General features: G+C 41.0%; 1 protein-coding gene across 3 annotated transcripts in view; it reads right to left on the bottom strand.

Moving 5' to 3' along the window:
- Positions 1 to 8,172: 8,172 nt before the first annotated feature.
- Oct-TyrR (Octopamine-Tyramine receptor) overlaps positions 8,173 to 18,984 on the bottom strand; it is a 52,355-nt gene continuing 41,543 nt past the window's right edge. For 2 of the 3 annotated variants that reach the window (XM_018025535.2, XM_026814005.1), the window contains exon 3: positions 8,173 to 17,764. In XM_018025535.2, coding sequence (XP_017881024.1) covers positions 16,545 to 17,753 — 1,209 coding nt within the window. In that variant the 5' untranslated portion in view covers positions 17,754 to 17,764 and the 3' untranslated portion in view covers positions 8,173 to 16,544. The remainder of the gene's footprint in view (positions 17,765 to 18,984) is intronic. The other variant, XM_018025536.2, reaches the window with a different exon arrangement.

The raw sequence follows: 18,984 nt of genomic DNA, 5'->3' as shown, positions 1-18,984 counted from the left end.
GTTCTTCCGACGTCTGATTTCTTTTTAAAAAATGCGTTTCTAAAGTGCATAAACTTTTGGGATTAACTGTATAGCCAATACATCCTTAATTGGTATCAGAGTGCGTTCAATATGAAAGCGATTTCAATTGTTATATCCAATTTATAAAATATCCCACGGGGGTTACGGCTAGTAAAACATAAATAACAATATCTTAAGAGCAGTGGTTCTCGGTCATCGTTCCTGAGTTCCGTGATCGGATAACTTGGAAACTTCTCGAGTTTTCGTCGGATTAAGTGAAATTCTATGCACACAGTCGGGAACGTTATTAATCATCTCTAATACACGTTCAGAATTATATTATAGCTCTGATTGCAATCGAGGAAACAGGCTAGCCATGCAATAAATTTTCTCCCAACTGAAGCGGATGCGCCATGGTTTTCGAGAATTAATGCGACCAGCGATGGACACATGGATAAATCTGTCTCTGGGAAAGCTTTTACCTTTTACGCGAAAGAAGAATTCACATTCGCAGGAATATTTATAGGCAGCTCCCGCTCTTTCCCCTCGTTTAAATTTACTCAAATTGAAATTAAGCTCTACGCTTTATTGAAACAGTGCTGGAAGAAGACCAGAGAATGAATTTATTAGTGTATACGTGGAGAAAAGAAGGACGACAATACGTGCAATTTTATCTACGTTGGCCACTTTGCTTGTAATTAGCCATGACTTTAGCTGTAAAACTGTTACATGGAAAGTGCTTTCGTATCTATATTTGCTTATAAAAGATCTTTCAGACGCTCCATTGATAATTTGAAACTCGTTACAGGTCATTAAAGAGACACATTTCAAATCTGGTGAGACCGTGACAAATTTGGCCGCGAGAGGATCCATATATCTTTGAACGAAATAAGAGGATAAGGGTCGCATAACACCCAATATATGTAATTACGAGTCTCATCGAGCGCCGAGTCGATATCTATAGACCGATCGGATCGGTTATTAATTCCTCGGTAACCTTTTAGCGGTACCGATATCGGACTCGTGAATTTATTGCGGTGGATGGCAGCGTAGCCCGCAACAAAGGCAGACCAATTCCGGCTTTGCCCGGAGAATTAACGACGTAAATTTATCGTCGTTGCCGCCATCGTAGGCGACTAGACTCATCTTTTGCTTTTTTTTGTAGATATGTATATTCCGGTCTGAAATATCGTCAGCGTGTTTTGCGCGCACACGCCGCGTGTCAGCGATTAATAACCCGAAAAGCCATCAGCGGCCCAACGAAAATTGGATTATGAATTCTATCCCGGTCATACAGGGAATAGGGGAAATCCGGGCATGATTGGAGCGTGGAAACAACCGGGATAGAGCAGAGGATAAAAAAAAAGAAGGGAAAAAACGTGTGACCGACGCGCTTTCCCGTAGAGGGAAGCTTTAATTGCCACGAGTCACTGAATTCTAATAAAAGAAACAGAAAAAGAGGTCTGTACATAATACAAGCGCTTCAATTTTATTCGTGCCGATATTGCAGTTATTGAATTAGAAACTTGAATAACATGAGGAAGGTTTCGTTCAAATTGTTTACAGATAATTTGCCAATTCGTGTGAACATTTATTGCAATGTTTCAATAAACGCGATGTTGTCGGGATATGAACAGTCAGCGAACGATTTTAAAAGTTTTCTTGAATTTTAAGAAGAAGTAAATAAGTTCATTCTGCAGACGTCTCCAGTATTTATAAGCTATTCAAGGGACGAAGTACGTATATTAATGCACCTAATTTCCAAATGACAAAAGCAGATAGTATCGCAAATTCTGAGGAACTCCGTGGTCTCAAAAGCTGCTGTGTCGGCCAGAAAGTTTCGATGACTCGAGGAAGTTGATTCGCGTTTCGTTCGGAACGAACATGGGGAGGTATTCATCAGTAAATCTTCGAGAGAAGCCTGATCCTGGAGTTCGTTTATATTTCTATATACTGGTTGCCGCGGGGATGACACAGTGAAAGCTCATCTCACCAGCCGCCTTTCCACATTTTTTTCCCTTTTTCCCTTCCTTGTCTTTCCATCTCGCTCGTTCTTTTTTTTAACACAAAGTATTTCCTCCTCAACAATGCAAAGCACTATAGTTAGGTGACGTATTGTAAATCACTGGCGAAGCTTTTTCCACGTGTTCGCACGCAAATTGGGACACCTTGATATGCGCATACGCAAATGGATACATGAATGATACAACATGGATACAACATGGAACAGATGGATACATACATATACGCGCGCACGTTTGTTGTTTTCCCCGCTCTTTTCTATTTTCGCCCGACATATGATATTGTCTCCATGGCTGGTGCGTCTATTCGACGAACTCGTCGGGACAAAGAGGGACACACAGACAAAAATGGAGTCTTTTACGGTAGTATTTGTTCCTCTCCCCTTCAAATGGATCTTAATTAACGAACCTACTCCGATTGGAGAAAGAAGAAGGAAACGACACCGAAGTAATTAAGATGTCTCTCTTGTCCATTTATCAAATTAATCTTTAACGATGTCAAGTACTGTAATACCCAATTAATTTTATAGGTATATACCTGAACTGATTTAAAGAATTAAAAATTGATCTCTATGATGTTCCTTTTTCCTAATTTAACCGCACACGGTATTCATCTCTTTTTTATTTTTTTACTCATCCTGCTGCATAGAATGTAGTCGAAACACCGAATCGCAGCTGAGTTATTTTTTTCTCATTAGCCGTAAATTAAGCCGACCGATTCGATTACATGGACCGGCCATTTCTGACTACCGAATTATAATACGTATGTATATTCCAACGTCATTCTCTATCCAGTCCATCCGGTTAATTCCGCGAATCACACCCGTGCGTCGCATAATGAGAGGCGAATTCTCGATAAATAATTTCTCGTGACAAGAGACGGTGGGGGGAGTGAGGCACGATCAGAACGCGCGTCGACCAATGCCATTCGTTTCAGCCATACAAAACAGCCGCACTTTCCATGAATATAATATTCCCCACTGATTGGATCGATGCCGATAATATGTAACCGATTCTTGATAGCAAAAGTACTTCTTAATTATCAGAAGATAAATCATATGGCGCAATTAAAAGGAGGCATCTATCTATTTTGGTATTAATTTTTTACGTATTTCAAACGTATATGAGTTTGATAACTAGATCTGCACCTTCAACTTCGGAACACTCTGGGGTGACGCTAATTGAAATTTGTTAAATGAATTGGAACACGATTCCGTACGAATTTCATTTGCCTTCGACCCGCTGTGTTCGTTTGTCAGCCATCCCGGGACGCATAACTCTTTCAAATGACAGCCAGCTCCCTTGATGGTCGAAGTGGCGCGCGAAATTTATGCAAAGTGGCGTTGCAAAAGGCGACGCAGCACGCAAACGAAAAACGAGCAAGAGTTGCGCTTAAAAGCTCGCGGCTACTAAAACACTGCGTTTCGCACAGAACAGGCTAACTTTATAATCCCACATATTTTTTACAAATATTTTTTTCTGTTACACTACAGAGAAAAAGTGATTACATATGTACTATAATGGATTTTGGCGCTACAGTTTCTGTTAGGATTTGAGAAGTTGTTTCTCAACTGATGGAAAATTAAGCGTACAACTCATGTTTTTGTTTCTACATATACACTATTCGTTCCGTGGGACCGAAATTAGATTCGTTTGCTCAACTCAGGGAACATTTCCAAAGTTTCCTCCACGGAATTGATGTTGTTAATTTTAATGCGTAACACGGTATTATGAGTACAAATGCATATTCATTCCTCCTCTTGGATGGAAGTCTCTTTATGCGGTAAGAGCTCTTATCTAAATGATTTGTGAAAATTACGTAATATCAACGGGGTAAACTAACGGCAGTGGACGAGGAATCTGATATCCCGGCCGAATATCAAATATGAATATCGTGTGGCATGCTTATTCCCAGTAACAATTATGGAAATAAAGACTGCTATTATCGCCGATTTATTTTCTGGATATCTGTGCACACGCGCACGCAACGCGCCGCACCAGCAGTAAATATTACGTCGTTCCACATTATTTATTTTGTCAAAAGTTGTATGAAATTCTAAAGAACAAAAGGAAACCACGGACAGTTCCACTCAAGAATTATATCAAACTCGAATTGAATATGACTTTTCATTATTTTTTCAAAATCACAACCGATACAATCATTTGTAGTAACGGAATGACACTACTACGTGGAAATTTGATAGTGGGCCAGCCAGAAACTGGGAAACCATTCTAAACCAAGTAAATCGAACTATCGACATCGACGATTATCGTAGTATTATTAAATACTTCGAATCAGTATTGGAACTTGGGCGATCTACCAAGAATGTTTGGTCGAAAATTACATACTATGCATTACTACGCTGTCTAATCTGTTAAGTCGTATACCATCCAATCAAACGGTAGTTTGCATTTCGATTGCATATTGTCTGCGCGAGTACCTAATGGTCTCCGGCTATGTATGTACGTATATACGAAGCAGTTTGTACGTTCATTCTGCAGATTCCACCACCGCAATACGAACTATTAATCATTTTCAATGAACTCCAGTTAAGGCAAGACTTAAAATACCATTTTGGAATCCGTGAAAATATCGTCAGTTTAGCTGTTTTAAACCTGAATGAAAAATAATAGGTATGACGTACGTTACCGATCCTTCCATTATTTACAGGTTCTCAATACGAGTTCTATATTCTTTGGAAATTTTCTTATTTACAGTCGCTTTCTTGATTAGCATTCGATATATAAGAAAGCCACGTTTACTAGATTAATGTTTACTCGCATTAATTGGCTAGTTTCAAACAGATTATAATTAGAGAGAAAGGAATGTTCGAGCGAGACAATGACTGATATGCTGTATCTACATATAGCGCGTATCGAACTGGCATTAAAATAGCATTAAGAACCGAAATGAGAGAGCAGCTAATATGAGTCTATCTAGATCTCGGGTAAAAAGTTTAATTACGGAAATCGCGATGCGAGAAAGCGGCGGCGGTGCGGCGGCTAAAGTGTTTCGCGGTCGTTTCCCCATCGCGATTTGCACGTTCGCTATTCCTCCTGGTCGCGTGGCACACAGCGACCTAAAGCTTGCGATTCTTCGATCGCGTGGCGAATTTTCGTTCGGACGATGACTCGACGGCCTCCGAAATTTTCGTTTATCACGATCGGAAATCTACAGGCATGGAAGTGTAGTCAATTTTCGTTGCACTTCGGGGAAGTAGCTTTTAATGGTAAGAGGGCCACGGCGCGGTGCGACGCTGCATAGTAACATTTCTTGCATGACTGGTTCGTTTGTGCATACCCAACTATTTACATTGACGGAGTCACGTAACTCGTACGTATGGATGTGTACATATATGTGTGGTACTTTCGCGTACGAGATGTTTTCTCGAGAACTATTAAGGGCAGTGAGTGGCAAATGGCTGTTCCTGTTAGGCACTTCGGGGTTTCCTATGGCCCCTTTGTGACAAATTGGACCGCGTTGTTTGCCTTCGCTTCGGTATCCACAATTATCTTCCGTGTGTTGGGTCGTAAAGATTCTCCATCTATCTATTCTCCCGGGACACAAACATTTCGTGCAGCTAGCAATACGTGCAAGTGCTGTAGGAGTTGAGGCTTGCAGGAGAAAAATTTCTCTCTAATGTAAAATTCTGAACCGTTGATTGAATAAAGAATTAAATGAGGAAGCGTCTCATTAAAAAACATGGAACCACGTAAGCGCTTTTACTAATTACTCTATTATAAGAAAGTGAAGTTCCGAAAATGAGGAGAATTTTATGATGACTCACAGGAGAGTACGGTTTAAATTGGAACATTTGTCGATTGTCCCGAAGTGATTTCCAACAGTAGGAAAGTAGCCTGAATGGCAAAAAAAAAAAAATAGAGCGACGAAGCACGCGATGCATAAAACATTAATCAGAGACATTAGCGGACACTCGGCTCTCGCGTGGACTTTACAACTTACCTCGATAACGAAGTTCCCCCGGAGGGCACTCATGTATTTTTCATTGAACGCGGCTGTGGCCATCTCTATGCATATTTCGTTTTCCCTATTCTCTCTCGCTCTCTTCTTTCCCTTTTTTCAACTCCTCCTCGCACTCGTTCGCCGCTCTGTTCTCTTCCTCCGGGCATTTTCAGCTTCGCATATCTCGCGCATGCAGACCGTCGGCACGGCGTGTCGTTGTTTAAAAATAGATACTGAAAAAATGAATCCGTCGGCTTAGCGCTCTCGGACTTCCGTTCACCGCGGGCAACGAAGGAGAATAAACAAGGCGAATCAACTTCCACTCCAGGTTTGTGCTACGCCGAGCTCGGAAACTTGTTTGATTGCGACAAATATTAGCGATCCCGTTAAAAAATTCATTCCACCCTCCTCGACCGCTCCTGGTTAATTTTATATAACCCACGATTAATCACGACGGGTTTTCGACTAGAAGAAAACCTGAAATGAAATGAAATTTCCGGGAATCAACTTGCTGCCGGGAACAACACTCCAAGGGGATGCCTTATTACCGACGACCGAATTGATTTTACTACCGAAACAACAAGTTCGATTAGACGAATCTCTTTTAATCAAACTCGTTTGATTACCCGCAAACATAGCTATTTACCGATGGGGAGCGAGCGGGTAAGCTAAACGGGAGTTGACAACGATTTATGATACTCAACAAGTTGATTGGGGTTGATTTACGGGTACACGTTGCAGAAACTTTTTTCGCTTCTACTAAACTATTCGAAAATCAAATTCGTATCGTACCGGATAAACTGCTCGTTTAATTCCTTCCTTTTTGCTTTTCTAATCAAACATTAAATGTCGAACATAAAGTGAATTCGTTCGGTAACCACTTTTTTAACGTTAAACGGAGATCGTAGCAGATTCCAAAGTTGATGATAAAAGTCAGCACAGAAATTTTTGTAATTAACATACAACGATTTAGCAGAAATTTTTGAATGATGTTCATAAACTACGGTATTTCGATCGTACGAGTTTAACACGCTGGAATAAACCCAGTTCTCCCTTTTATTTCCGGCACAAAAGGAAAATCCGCGTAGCCACGTGAAACACGCGAGCCGATTGTGAAACGCGAGAAACGCGAGAAGGGCACTGCAATTCCTGTGGACGATTTGTCGCCATTTCGAAAAGAGAGGGAATAAGCGAGCGAATAAAATTGCAGGGTAAAGTGCCCGTTGCGCTTGTAAAATCTCTCCATGGGGGTTTAGACCGCATCAAGTGAGTCCTGAATATATATCGATCATCCTCTGTCACGTACGTATGCATGAGTGTTTGCGAATGTATAGTCTGAACAAAAAATTAACATACAAAAGTGAAGAAGAACCAAATGTCCTGTTTCTTAATTTAAAGAATCTAACTGAATTTTAGATCAATGAAACATTAAATTGTATCTTGATGGAAATAAATACATAAATAAATAAATATTTTCTTAGCAAGTACAACATTTGGTGATACTTGTAAAACAATTGAAAACGTCTGTCTGTTTTTATAAACAATGATCTCGATGAACGCTTTAGACAGAAAAATTGATCTTCTCGTTGAAAGGGTGTTGAGGTTTTTTTATCGATAAGTCGCGATTGCTGGAATCAGAATAATGATAATAACCGGATGAATTGTTTTGTAACGTCCATAGGGGATTTGTGGTTTATTGTTTCAAGTTCCATTATTACGCGCATTCGAATTTTCGTACGTGACGCGGGCAACCGCGAACGATTGAAACGCGATGGAACGTTGGAAATATCTCGCTCACAATCAATGTTAATGCTAAAACATGGAAATAAATAGAATGCAGAATACAATTATCGCCGAGTATTTCCAAGGGTAAAAATTATGATGGGGAACTTAAAGTAACCAGATAGTTTACTTTTATAGTATAGACGTTGCAAACATAGCGACGAGAGCTAATAATTTAAAGAAAATGTTTTACTTATTACAATCTATTACTAGTAAATAATAATTCCTCCTAGCATTTTTTTCATTAGCGAGATACGACGATGATTATGAGATACCAGATGTACATACGTATATAGGTAGGGGAGGTTCGAAAATATATGGAGTAGGTTTCAGGAAATATTTGAAAGGGATTTCTGCGTTTCACTGGTACGTGGTCTGTGTGTATATACATGTAAAAACATATCGCTTTTTTACTTTGGTGTTTTTTTATTTCTTTCTCATTTTTCGCTTGCGCGACGGAGGCACGAAATTTCGAAACAAGAACCGTTTTCAATAATGATGAGTACGTTATAGTTTCAAACTCATCTCCCTGACTCTCCACGCGTTCGGTTCGTTTTCTTCAAAGGAATTCCTCGCTTGTTCCGATGTAATTAAAGCACGACTCGGAGAGAGAAAACGAAGCAATTAAAAGAAATATCGTTATCTCCCGCAGTTGGTACGTGTACTGTAGATGTGTATCCCGTTCATTTCTGGGAATAATCACGACACGGATATCCAGCTTAAAGATGTATACGCGATACGATCGTATACCGGACACATTTCCATAGTGTTCGAGGAGGCGGGCGAATAAATAAGATAGCGTTATTGTGCTAGGTAGTGTAGCCGGTGAGAGCTTAATTAAGCTCTGCTCGTTTATCGTTGGACAAAGGTGCGGAAGAAAGGGTTCCCGGATTAAGTTTTCGAGTTACCTCACCGGATTTAGCGTGTTTGCTTCAGGATTCGTGCTTAACCCTTTCGCAGTTTAATGAGAGAAACACCAAAAGCAAACCGTCTAATGTAGGCTTTCGATGTCTTAAGTCATGTCGTACGTAACTTGATTATGCGAATGCATTATCTACGAGTAAATGAAATCGCGTGCAACACGGTTGCAATAAACATAAGCATATATTAAATGATTCTTCTGCGTAGCGCACTCTCGTTTCCTTTTATCAGGATCAATCTCCTGATTTTAAAAAGAATGAAGCTCAACTCTTACGCGTTTTATCATTTAGTTTCCAGTATATATTCTTCTCGCATTTTTTATTCTTTCACCGCACCGGAAAAGGGTTAAAGGTCGTAAAATTGAACCAGGACTAGTATGCCGGTTGGCTTGTTAGTTAGTTGGTGTTAGTTAGCTGGTGTTAGTTAATCCACGTGAAACGTGAAATACGAAATATGGAAATCGAGAGACGCGAGATTTTCCGGCTTGAAAATAATTAAAGTGGTTCACCGCGGAGGAGGGCACTTTACGATATTGAAGCAGCGCGAACTGAAAAAGAGAACAGAGATTTTTTTTTATCGCAATACGATTCATCTCGAACTTCTAAATTCATTGCATCCGTTGTCCTACGTTTTTTCCTATTTATTTTTTATTTGCTTAATTAGAAACCATTGAATATAGACGATATCGAAAGGACGTTTATTAAACGGATCCTTGGGGAAACTTCGTGCATCCTTCGCTTCGGCTGAAGACCGAGATTCAGATATTTCTTCTCGCATCCGATTTTTTAACAATGTTCTCCCCGATGGGGAATGACAATCGATAATCGCATCGACATATTTTTTTTAAACCATTCACACACTATGCTCCGCATACATTACGCTACACGTACACGAATGCGTTTTCAATTTTTGTTCGTTTTGTAATCTTGTTCATTTAATTTTTATTTGAATATTTACACACTCAAGCGGCAGGCTCACATGAACACCCGATCGTCCGTGCCTCCGACACACGACCGGACCCATTTTCCTCTCCCATTTTTCTCCCTCGATAAAATCCCGTTCAGTTCGATATCAATTTATATACATGTAAACGAACCATTAAAATTGGTCTCGCGTTAATAAAGCTTCCATTAATCAAAATCTCTCCATCGATTACCGTGCTGGAAGCTGTTTCGTTCGTGTAATAAAATTTGACGTACATTAATCAATTACCATATTCGAGCCGCGTGTCAATGGAAAAGAATATAAAGTATAGCCTATGTTTGTATGTTATTCCCGGGAGTCAACGAACGTCATCGACGACGTTGGGAACGACCCCGCGAGGATTTATTAACCGAATTCCACAAAGCGATGCGGTTGATTGAAAAGAACGCCGGTGAATTTCAGAAATTTTTTTATCTACATTTCGTACTATATGCAGGTCCCAGCTGTGTGTTTCGTTAACCTCGTTAATGATTTATTTTACTGGTGTGTCAACGCATAAATTTAATTAACATCCGGAAAAGCCAAACAAAAATATTTTTCGTTGATTTATGGCTCAACCAACGTTTTTCGACGGCGTAATTTCGTCAACGATACAGAGATGCGAACGAAGCGATGCGTTGCTTTTATCGGACAATATTTTTTTTAACGGATTCACACGGTAACGAATGCATAAAGTAAGCATGCCGAGTAAAAACTAAACGGCACGACGACACAGAGGGGTACGGCGCAATGAGAGTTATAAAAACAACGACGTCTGCCTATTACTCTTTGGCTGCTTGTTTCGTCTATTTTCGAACTTCCGGGCGTGAGCGCAAGAATAAATTAGTGAACAAATCGTAACAAATTAAGTGTAGGCTGCAGTCGAAAAATTGAATCTAATAGACTACGATAGCGTGACAGAGAGAGGGAAAACTCTCCGGTCGAGCGACTCGGTTCGCCGGACTCGAGCTCCTGTATTGCTATACTTGTAAATCACAACCAATGGAGTATTAGTTTAATAACTACATGTGTGTATGTATATAATATATTTGTGTCGTACACGGGGCCGCTCAAAAACTTGTTATCAAATGTTATCTCGAAAACAAATTAAAATTTCAGTTATGTCAGGTCCTTGTTCTGAAGTATAGCTCCTTCATCGTAATAAAAATCGTACCTACTTATAATTAGAAATGTATAAGCATAATAGAACGTTACGAATAAAAAGGATTTCAAATTTTTGAGCGACAGTGTAGTGGTATCTAGCGTAGTGTTTCTTTCGATCGGGCGACCAGGCCCAATTACATTATAATTTATAATACTTATACATATATATATATAATATATATTACATCTTATAAAATATATATATATATATATATGTATACATATAAGATCTTCACAAGGAGAGACAGTTTCGCGGATCGAATAGCAATTACTTTTTGAACGTTTGTACAAAGAATCGCGACGGGGAGAAAACGCGCGAATTGATCGAGAACATTCCAAAACAAATACGAAAACGATCGATCTTGCAAAGAATGTGAGAAGAGAAAAGTATGACGCAGAAGAAGGAGGATGAGAGTATGAACAATAATGTATTTCAATGCCCGACGATCCGCGATACGGTGCTCATCCGATTGAAAAATCAACTTGCTGATGCGGATGTATAAGTAAATGTAATGTTTTTTCTTGTTTAATGTTAATATATCATGTAATATAATAATATATCTATGCACTGTCGAATTCTCTGTCCAAAAGAGATTGAGACAAGGCGTTAGAGTGTGATGATTTATCAGAGATGAAAATTACTCGATGCTATTTACGAAGTATATGTAATTTTAAAACGTAATTGGAACTTGTGTAAATAGTGAAGGAAAAGTATTTGGATAGCACGGGAGGGCAGAAGTTTAATTTCTTCGAAAGGAACACACCGGCTCGGTCGAATCAGTCTGGAACAAGGGCGGAAAAGGCTAGAATAAATTCGATTTCGTCCGGGTCGTTTCGCGATGAAATAATTCCGCGAAACGGTCAGAGGATCGGGACAGTGATGAAAAAAAACAAGAGGGAAGGGGATTCGCGGGAGCGAATAATTTGAAATTCTATTTGCACCGCTCTCACACGGTCGTTCGATCGGTAGCCGGTAGTACTAGACCATTCGCGAGATCCGTCCGATTATTGAGAAGTCAACGCAAGGACAAATTTGAATTGTCGAGATCGAACAAAGTTAAACGGACAGGAACTTCTTATATCTTTCTGTGTTGTTAATTTTTAAACGTATCGTTGAAAAAAAAATAAATGCAGAATTTTCAAACTGGAATTACAGGTTACAGACAATAAAAAGTAACAACTGTAATCGCGATCAGGTGATAATCAACGGAAGTAGAATTTCATGGAATTGATGCAAAAGGTGTAATAAAAAAGTACGACCTTCCCGTTTATGTTTTACGAGTGCTCGAACAGAATATTAAGATCCGGCTTTAAATTGAGCCAACCCTCGCGTAATGTCCGCCGCTGAGCTAACAAAGTTCTTCGTCATAAAAATATTAGGCACGAGCAAGTACGTAAAACGAAAAAAAACACAGTAAGGAGAGAAGAAAACACGACCTGAAGTTTGTCGTTTTTAGGATATTGAGAAATAAAACGAAAAGGTGAAGATGGAAAGAGGATTCGAACGCTATATGTATATATATATAGGATGAGAACGAGATTAAAGAAACATGGATTCGTTCGCGCGAAGTCTGCTTTAATGTCCAATTAAAACTATTCAAACGTCGGGTTTGATCATCCTCCCTTTTGGACGGGAATTCGCGCCACGTTTTTTGGACAGTGCCACGAATAAAGTAACGTTCATTCTTCTATCTTAATAATTAAAAATCTTGTGGTGTCCGTAGCACGGCTACGGAACGTGTTCTCACAACCTTATCACAACCTTATTATAGAGTGCCCTGGGTGACGAGGTCGAGTTTTTGAATTAACCAACATTTTTTCGCGCAATCTCCTTTTCACAACGTCCTCCATTAACGTGTACCTTCTCTTTTTCACCTCCACTTTCGTAGCTAACATACACCGACCCTGTCTGTTTTTCATTTTATTTTCTTTCTTCTTCATCCATTTCTTCTTCTTCGCCCTCTCTTTTTCTACCCTCGTGTCCTATTTGATTTGGCGCGGCACTCGAGGGGACGGCAAACGTGTCACCTATTCCCTCATTAATCGGTAACGGCTCGATTTTAATTTAACTTCACGCGCATCAATCATTCATCGATACGAGAGACAAACGGACCGGCCCGATCGTCAACGACGACGCGAAGATGCGACGCGTTCTATCCATCAGCAACGCGTTCTATTAACGAATGTACTTACTTAAGTACGTATTATATTACATGAGGAATAGTCACTAAAGAATGCCCCGATTTTTAATAATTCGAACACTCACTTCTCTATTCGGTAGTAACGAATTTTTGTATACAAGAAACAATTATTAGAGATGCCAATGAAAGTGTTGAAAGTAATCTCTCTGAGAACGTAAACGGAAGAATGTAGTTAAGAACCCTTCGCACACTTGAAATCTCTTGGACAAAAGATAAGCGTAATATGCCTTTTAACTATTGTACTCTACATTACTCTGTACGATAATAGCGCAATTGTTGGAAGGTTAACGTATTCTTATAATCGGGTATTATTCTTAATGACCATCCTTGCCATTACGTACCAACGTTTCCAATCTGCGATATGTTTCGCGGAAATCTTTATTCTTTTTTTTTTTTAATTAGGGAACGAACACGTCGACAAGCATGTCGAGGCGCGAAGAATCACTTTTTGTTGTTTTTCCGCGCTATAATAAACGTTGTTCATCCTGTGCACGATTCGTGTGCGCGTGTTGTTACATGTAGCTGTGTGTCGATGAAAAGAAGACTCGAGGCAACTTAAATATATTATTTAAATAGAAATATGCAGACTTATCGTCGCAACGCCTTTCGTTCAACTTTTTTTGTTCATTTCTTGCATTGTGCAAACATTGTTTTAACCTCGTATCGTCCACACTTGCGATGCTCCTCTTGTTCTGTTTTTACTCTTATCCTGCTTGCGCTTGGATTCTTTATTATCGATATACCTATTCACAACCATAATATTTGATAATGAACGTGTAACGTATATCGCTCATGGAATTAAGGGACCTTTCGCTCGTCATCGTTGCTAAAGAAAAGACTGTACTCTTTCGTTTCCCTCCTCCCTCGTGGAGACGAACGTTCCTTCAGAAATGTTTTTCCTCTGGTACCATCCAGGCGCTCCTTGAAGAAAAATTGACGAGAATTGACAAGAATGATCTCGTTACATAAACTCGCAAATGCCGAGACACGTGACGAATTCTGTCAAAATGAAGATTTTTCTGTTGAGAGTCCGCTTAGACTATTCCTATTTGCTCCGTACCGTTCTCATCTTCATGGAATTATATATCTATTTAGGAAGTTATATGATTACAGTAAAGTATCACCGTAGGAAAATTGACGATCAAAGGCGTTTCACCTCTGAAAGAAGAAGCTATTGTACCTTGACTCCGCTAGAAAAGGTATCGATTCGTCGAGGAAAAGATTACAATTGACTCTGTAACCATCGAATATCCAGCTTTCCAGCGTGACATTTCGGAAACGTTTTAACAGATAAACCCTTTGAGCGAAACTAAGGTAGAACATCGTCCAGACAAATATAGTCGGCTTCAAAGGGAACGTTCTTTTCACTACCTGAGTAAGAACGATCATCGGCCATCAGGAGGAGGGTAATTCTCTCCATTGTTCCACTAATGAATCTCCTAATTCTCGGGTTTTCGCTATTAAGGCTACGGTTAACAGTGAACGCCAATTTGTTTGTCCGAGATCTACCTTTTAAAAGTAAACAAGTTCCCTGTAAGGGTTCTTGATCGCGAAACCTTCATGGTCGCGTTACGTTTGTGTACACGAATCAAATTCAAGTTTAGAATCAGTGTTACAAATCGTTCTTTACAATTCATTTAATAATGTGTAGTGTATTTCATGTATATTGAAAATCTTCCATATTTCCATATTTATGAAGTCGGACAAACACATTAGTGTACAGTGTAATCGTAACCCAAGGGACTGAGAACGTCGAACGAGATCGCGTGTATCCATCTCGCGTCACGATCTCTCGTTAACGGTACGATGCAAATACAATACGTGCGCGTGTACCATCTAGGATACGTTAAAATCCTATTCTCTAAATGCGTCTTAACTTGGAGCTTTTTGGTCGATTTCGTAGAAAATTCCTATCCGTAAACGTTGATTTGTTCTCACTTCGTCCGTCTGAGATTGGCCGAGAAGACGCACACCATTTCTCTCTCTTTCTCCACTAATCTCCTTTGCGAAGTGTCGCAAAATCGGAAGAAAGGAACTCCAAAGCGTATTTACGATTCCGCTCTCATCCGCAGGGAATAACGAAGAAGCCCTCGCGAGGAAAATTTGAAAAACTCTACTCTCTATAGGTTCCAACGTTCGCCGCCGATTCATCAGGAATGTGCGCGAATTCCTTCTGCACTCCGGGGAGCGATATTTCACGAAGCTCTCGTGGAAAAGTGGAACGATCGACTCGAGGACCTAGTACATACAAGTGAGAGAAACTTTTCGTGACACTCCTAATTCTCTGATGCGCGCGATCAAGAACCTGTTCTTTCCTTCTGTATGATCGAACGAGCAAATGTGGGATCGAATTCGCGGTTAATTTCGATCGAGCAACAGGACTTGATCGATCTAAATGTGAACGATGCAAATTAACTATAAATCAAGATGTTCAATTAAGGTGAATGCACATTCAGTACCATTCAATTTCAATCTGGTGGTACAGTATGGTTGAATGAAATGAAATTTGTTCAATGAAATTCAAGAGCTATCGAGTTCGAAATTCACTGTTCATTTTCCTTTCAAGTTCATTGAATCAAGCATATCGCTCAACCTCGTCGAATCGCCAAATTTAGTTTAAGCGGGTTCTTAAGGCTCCAAACCCGAGGTGGGTCTTCAACGTCCACGCCGCGCCGCGCCGCCTGAAACGAAACGATTGAGTGGTCGGGCAGAACGATGAGATCCAACCTGAGCACGGTTGGACCTCATTTCCTTAAGATCCCTTATCCTCGGGTTTGTTTCCTCGGCTCACTTTACGGGATTAATGGAACAACTTTAATGGAACGACCTTCTGCGAGAATACTGCCGCGAAATTAGACTATCGCGCATGCTGTTTCGTCGCTTAATCTTCAACAAGGCTATTCGCACTTACAGCTGCTTCCTCTCGTTATCCCACATCCCGTATGAGATCGATCTCTGCGTTCGTTCCATCGAAATTAATCTTGAATCTATAAATCTTCTCAATGCACTGTATACGCGACGAATCTCGTTATTGTAAAGATCATTTAGAAATCAAACTAATCATACAACCGTTACTAGTTTTTTTCTCAATTCTTGGTAAAACAATACACTCTCCATGATTGAATTTCTCATTATCTCGTTTCTGTGACATAGATCCATTGGAAATGATTCAGACTCCATAAATTATGCACGACCTATTTGTACGATGCATTTGTATAATGTATGTATTTCCTAACGTGAATGTAAGAAACACCCAAATCCGATTTATTACCAGACGGTGTGGTAAAATCTTGAAAGCCTTTGAATTTTTTCGCGGAACATAATCGAGGCTGAAAACGATATCCTACCAACCTGAAACAGTCGACTAACTTTGACGAGTAACGATTATCGATGTTTTCTAAGTAACATCCTTCTTCGACGACCAATCCCAAGGCGGATCGAAGAGCTTTACCGTCGTCTTCTAGCGAAAGGACGAGTTTCGAAAAAACGGGAACCGAAACCAAGCCGACGCGGCGCGACGTCTCTCATTCAACGAATACGCAGCAACCTTCTGAACGCTCTCCTGTAATCGAGGTTGAATATCGTGTAGATGAGCGGGTTCAAGGCGCTGTTTACGTAACCGAGCCACGTTATGAAATAGACCATGCGATCGGATGGGCAGCAGGCCGGACAAAACGGCACGATCACGTACATTAGAAAGAATGGTAACCAGCAGACTACGAACACGCCCATAATCACGCCCAGCGTCCTCGCGGCTCGTCTCTCCTTCGACAATGAGATCCTCTGCCTCTCCTCGATGAACTGATAAACCGTGGTCGTCGTCGCGGCGGTTCCACCGCCGGCGTTTCTCCTCGACGAGGTGGTGACCGACATTCCGCCGCCTCCTATCGTCACCTCCGTCGGTTCGTCGTCGATCAGCGACGGTTTCGCGTGCAACCTCGGAGTCGATCTCTCGTTGTGGTTCGTCTCCGAACTGACGGACTCCTCCGCATCGTCCGCCTCGCGGTGTCTGGTCGATTGGACCGCATTCAATCTACTCTGTCTTGCTCGTTCCCTCAACCTTCTCCTGGTCGCTAGAAATATTTCCAGGTACACGAGGCTCATTAATAAAAGGGGTATGAAGAATGAACCCAGGGACGAGTAGATAACGTAACCCTGTCTCCTGGTCAATTGGCAAGGAGTTCCCGGTTCCAGTTCTTCGGGCCAGTCGTTCCAACCGGCGAGAGGCGGCGAGCTTATAGCACCCGATAGGATCCAAACGCCTGCTATCGTCGCTAGGACCCGTTTCAGGGTTCGTTTCTGGGCGTAGTTTATCGGATCTGTGATCGCCCAGTAACGATCCAATGCGATCGCGCACAGATTTAAAATGCTGGCAGTACAGCAAAGAACGTCGCAAGTCAACCACAGTTTGCATAGGTGTATGCCAAAGATCCACTTGCCGAGAAGAAGATAAGCAACGTTGAAAGGCATCACGAGGATCGCCACGGCAAGATCGGCAACGGCTAGCGATACGATGAAGAAGTTTTGGACGATGCGCAGCGGTCGATAGGTGAAAACGCTCAGGATCACCAACGCGTTGCCCAACACCGTGGCCAAGACGAGGAAACCGAGCGTTAAAGAAGCGGCCGCGGCTTCCCAAATCGGTAGATTTGATCCTGTTTCCTCCTCCGGCGGACCGCAACCTGACATCTCATAGTCCTCGGTCATCGTGCCGCCCGACTCCCCGCTTGAATTCATCTTCACGGTCCCTGGAACAATGAGACCTCGTCAAGCAACTACGAGAACAAATTTCTGTATCGATCTCGTCCGCCAATTCCTCTCATTGCGAATAATATCTTTCACATTAGAAATGGAACAATCCAAAGTAATGTGAAGCACAGATAGGAAACCGACTAGAGTGAATCAACATATATCCGTTATCCTAAACAAAGAAGTTGCGAAAAAAGAACATGCCCGCATTCCTTGTTCATTCTCGATATGCTTTTGTAAGTACTTTGTTGTCTCTCAGAGTATGAATCGCAGCGTTTGAAACTGTACGTCACGTATGTATATGTATATAAAAAATAATGGGTAAAGAGAGCGGCAGAGAGGACAAGGGGACTGCTTTAAGTGCCATCGTAAATCGTAGCAGCAACAACAAGCATGTTTTCGCCTTTCCACGAAGTGTCTTCTCGCCCACGTTCACTTGTTTTTTTATTCCCCCCGTGCGCGTCGGGGTGCAATTTTACACGCGACGGGTCAAAGCGATCAGAAGCGCGATGATGATAATCGCTGATCGGTGATATCAGAATTTTGCGACGCTTCTCTCCATCTTTTTCTTCCTTTCGCATTCTATATACGCCGAGCCAGTTTTGTGTCGGGAACACGTCATGCGTCGTCATCCAAGAGCGTTAAGAAGGATTTCCATGAACCAGCGAACCGAAAATTCATCTACAGAATGTTGCTATTAACGTTCCTAACGTACAGCGGGCGTTCTTCGAGCAAGAAGAACCTGCAACTTATTTCTTGCTCGAAAATTTTAGAAAAACTTCTCCAATAACGAGTAATGAGACTTAACGCGCGGCTGGATTTTTTGCGCAAACGTAAGAACGTTCGTTAACGAAAGGGATAATCCTGTGGAAACAATTTTGGGTCAGAAAATAGCGCTCGGTAAATTAAGAGGTACAGAGAGAGAGGAGAATAGAGAAAAGACGAGAACGAAATGTGTTGGTAGGTTCGATGGTATTTTCTCTGGGAATTGCATACCGGTAGTTTCCCTGAAATACGCATAGCTGAAATAACCAGTTTGAAAAAGTGGAGTTTGGAAAGCACAAGGAAATCAACGGGGACTGCTTAAAGCGGCGGATTAAACGATTGGACTGGATTGTTTTAACGTGCCACTATTCGGTTTACTACTATAAAGTTAGCGAGTATCCAGCGAGCCATTCGTTTGCCTATACAATACAAAATCGTTTGTACGTGTTTAAAG

Source organism: Ceratina calcarata, unplaced genomic scaffold, assembly GCF_001652005.2.
Source record: "Ceratina calcarata isolate Rehan_Ccalc_2016 unplaced genomic scaffold, ASM165200v1 scaffold358.2, whole genome shotgun sequence".
In the NCBI taxonomy this organism is placed as follows: Eukaryota; Metazoa; Arthropoda; class Insecta; order Hymenoptera; family Apidae; genus Ceratina; species Ceratina calcarata.
The sequence above is the reverse complement of the archived record's forward strand: the minus strand, read 5'-3'. Positions and strand labels throughout refer to the sequence as shown.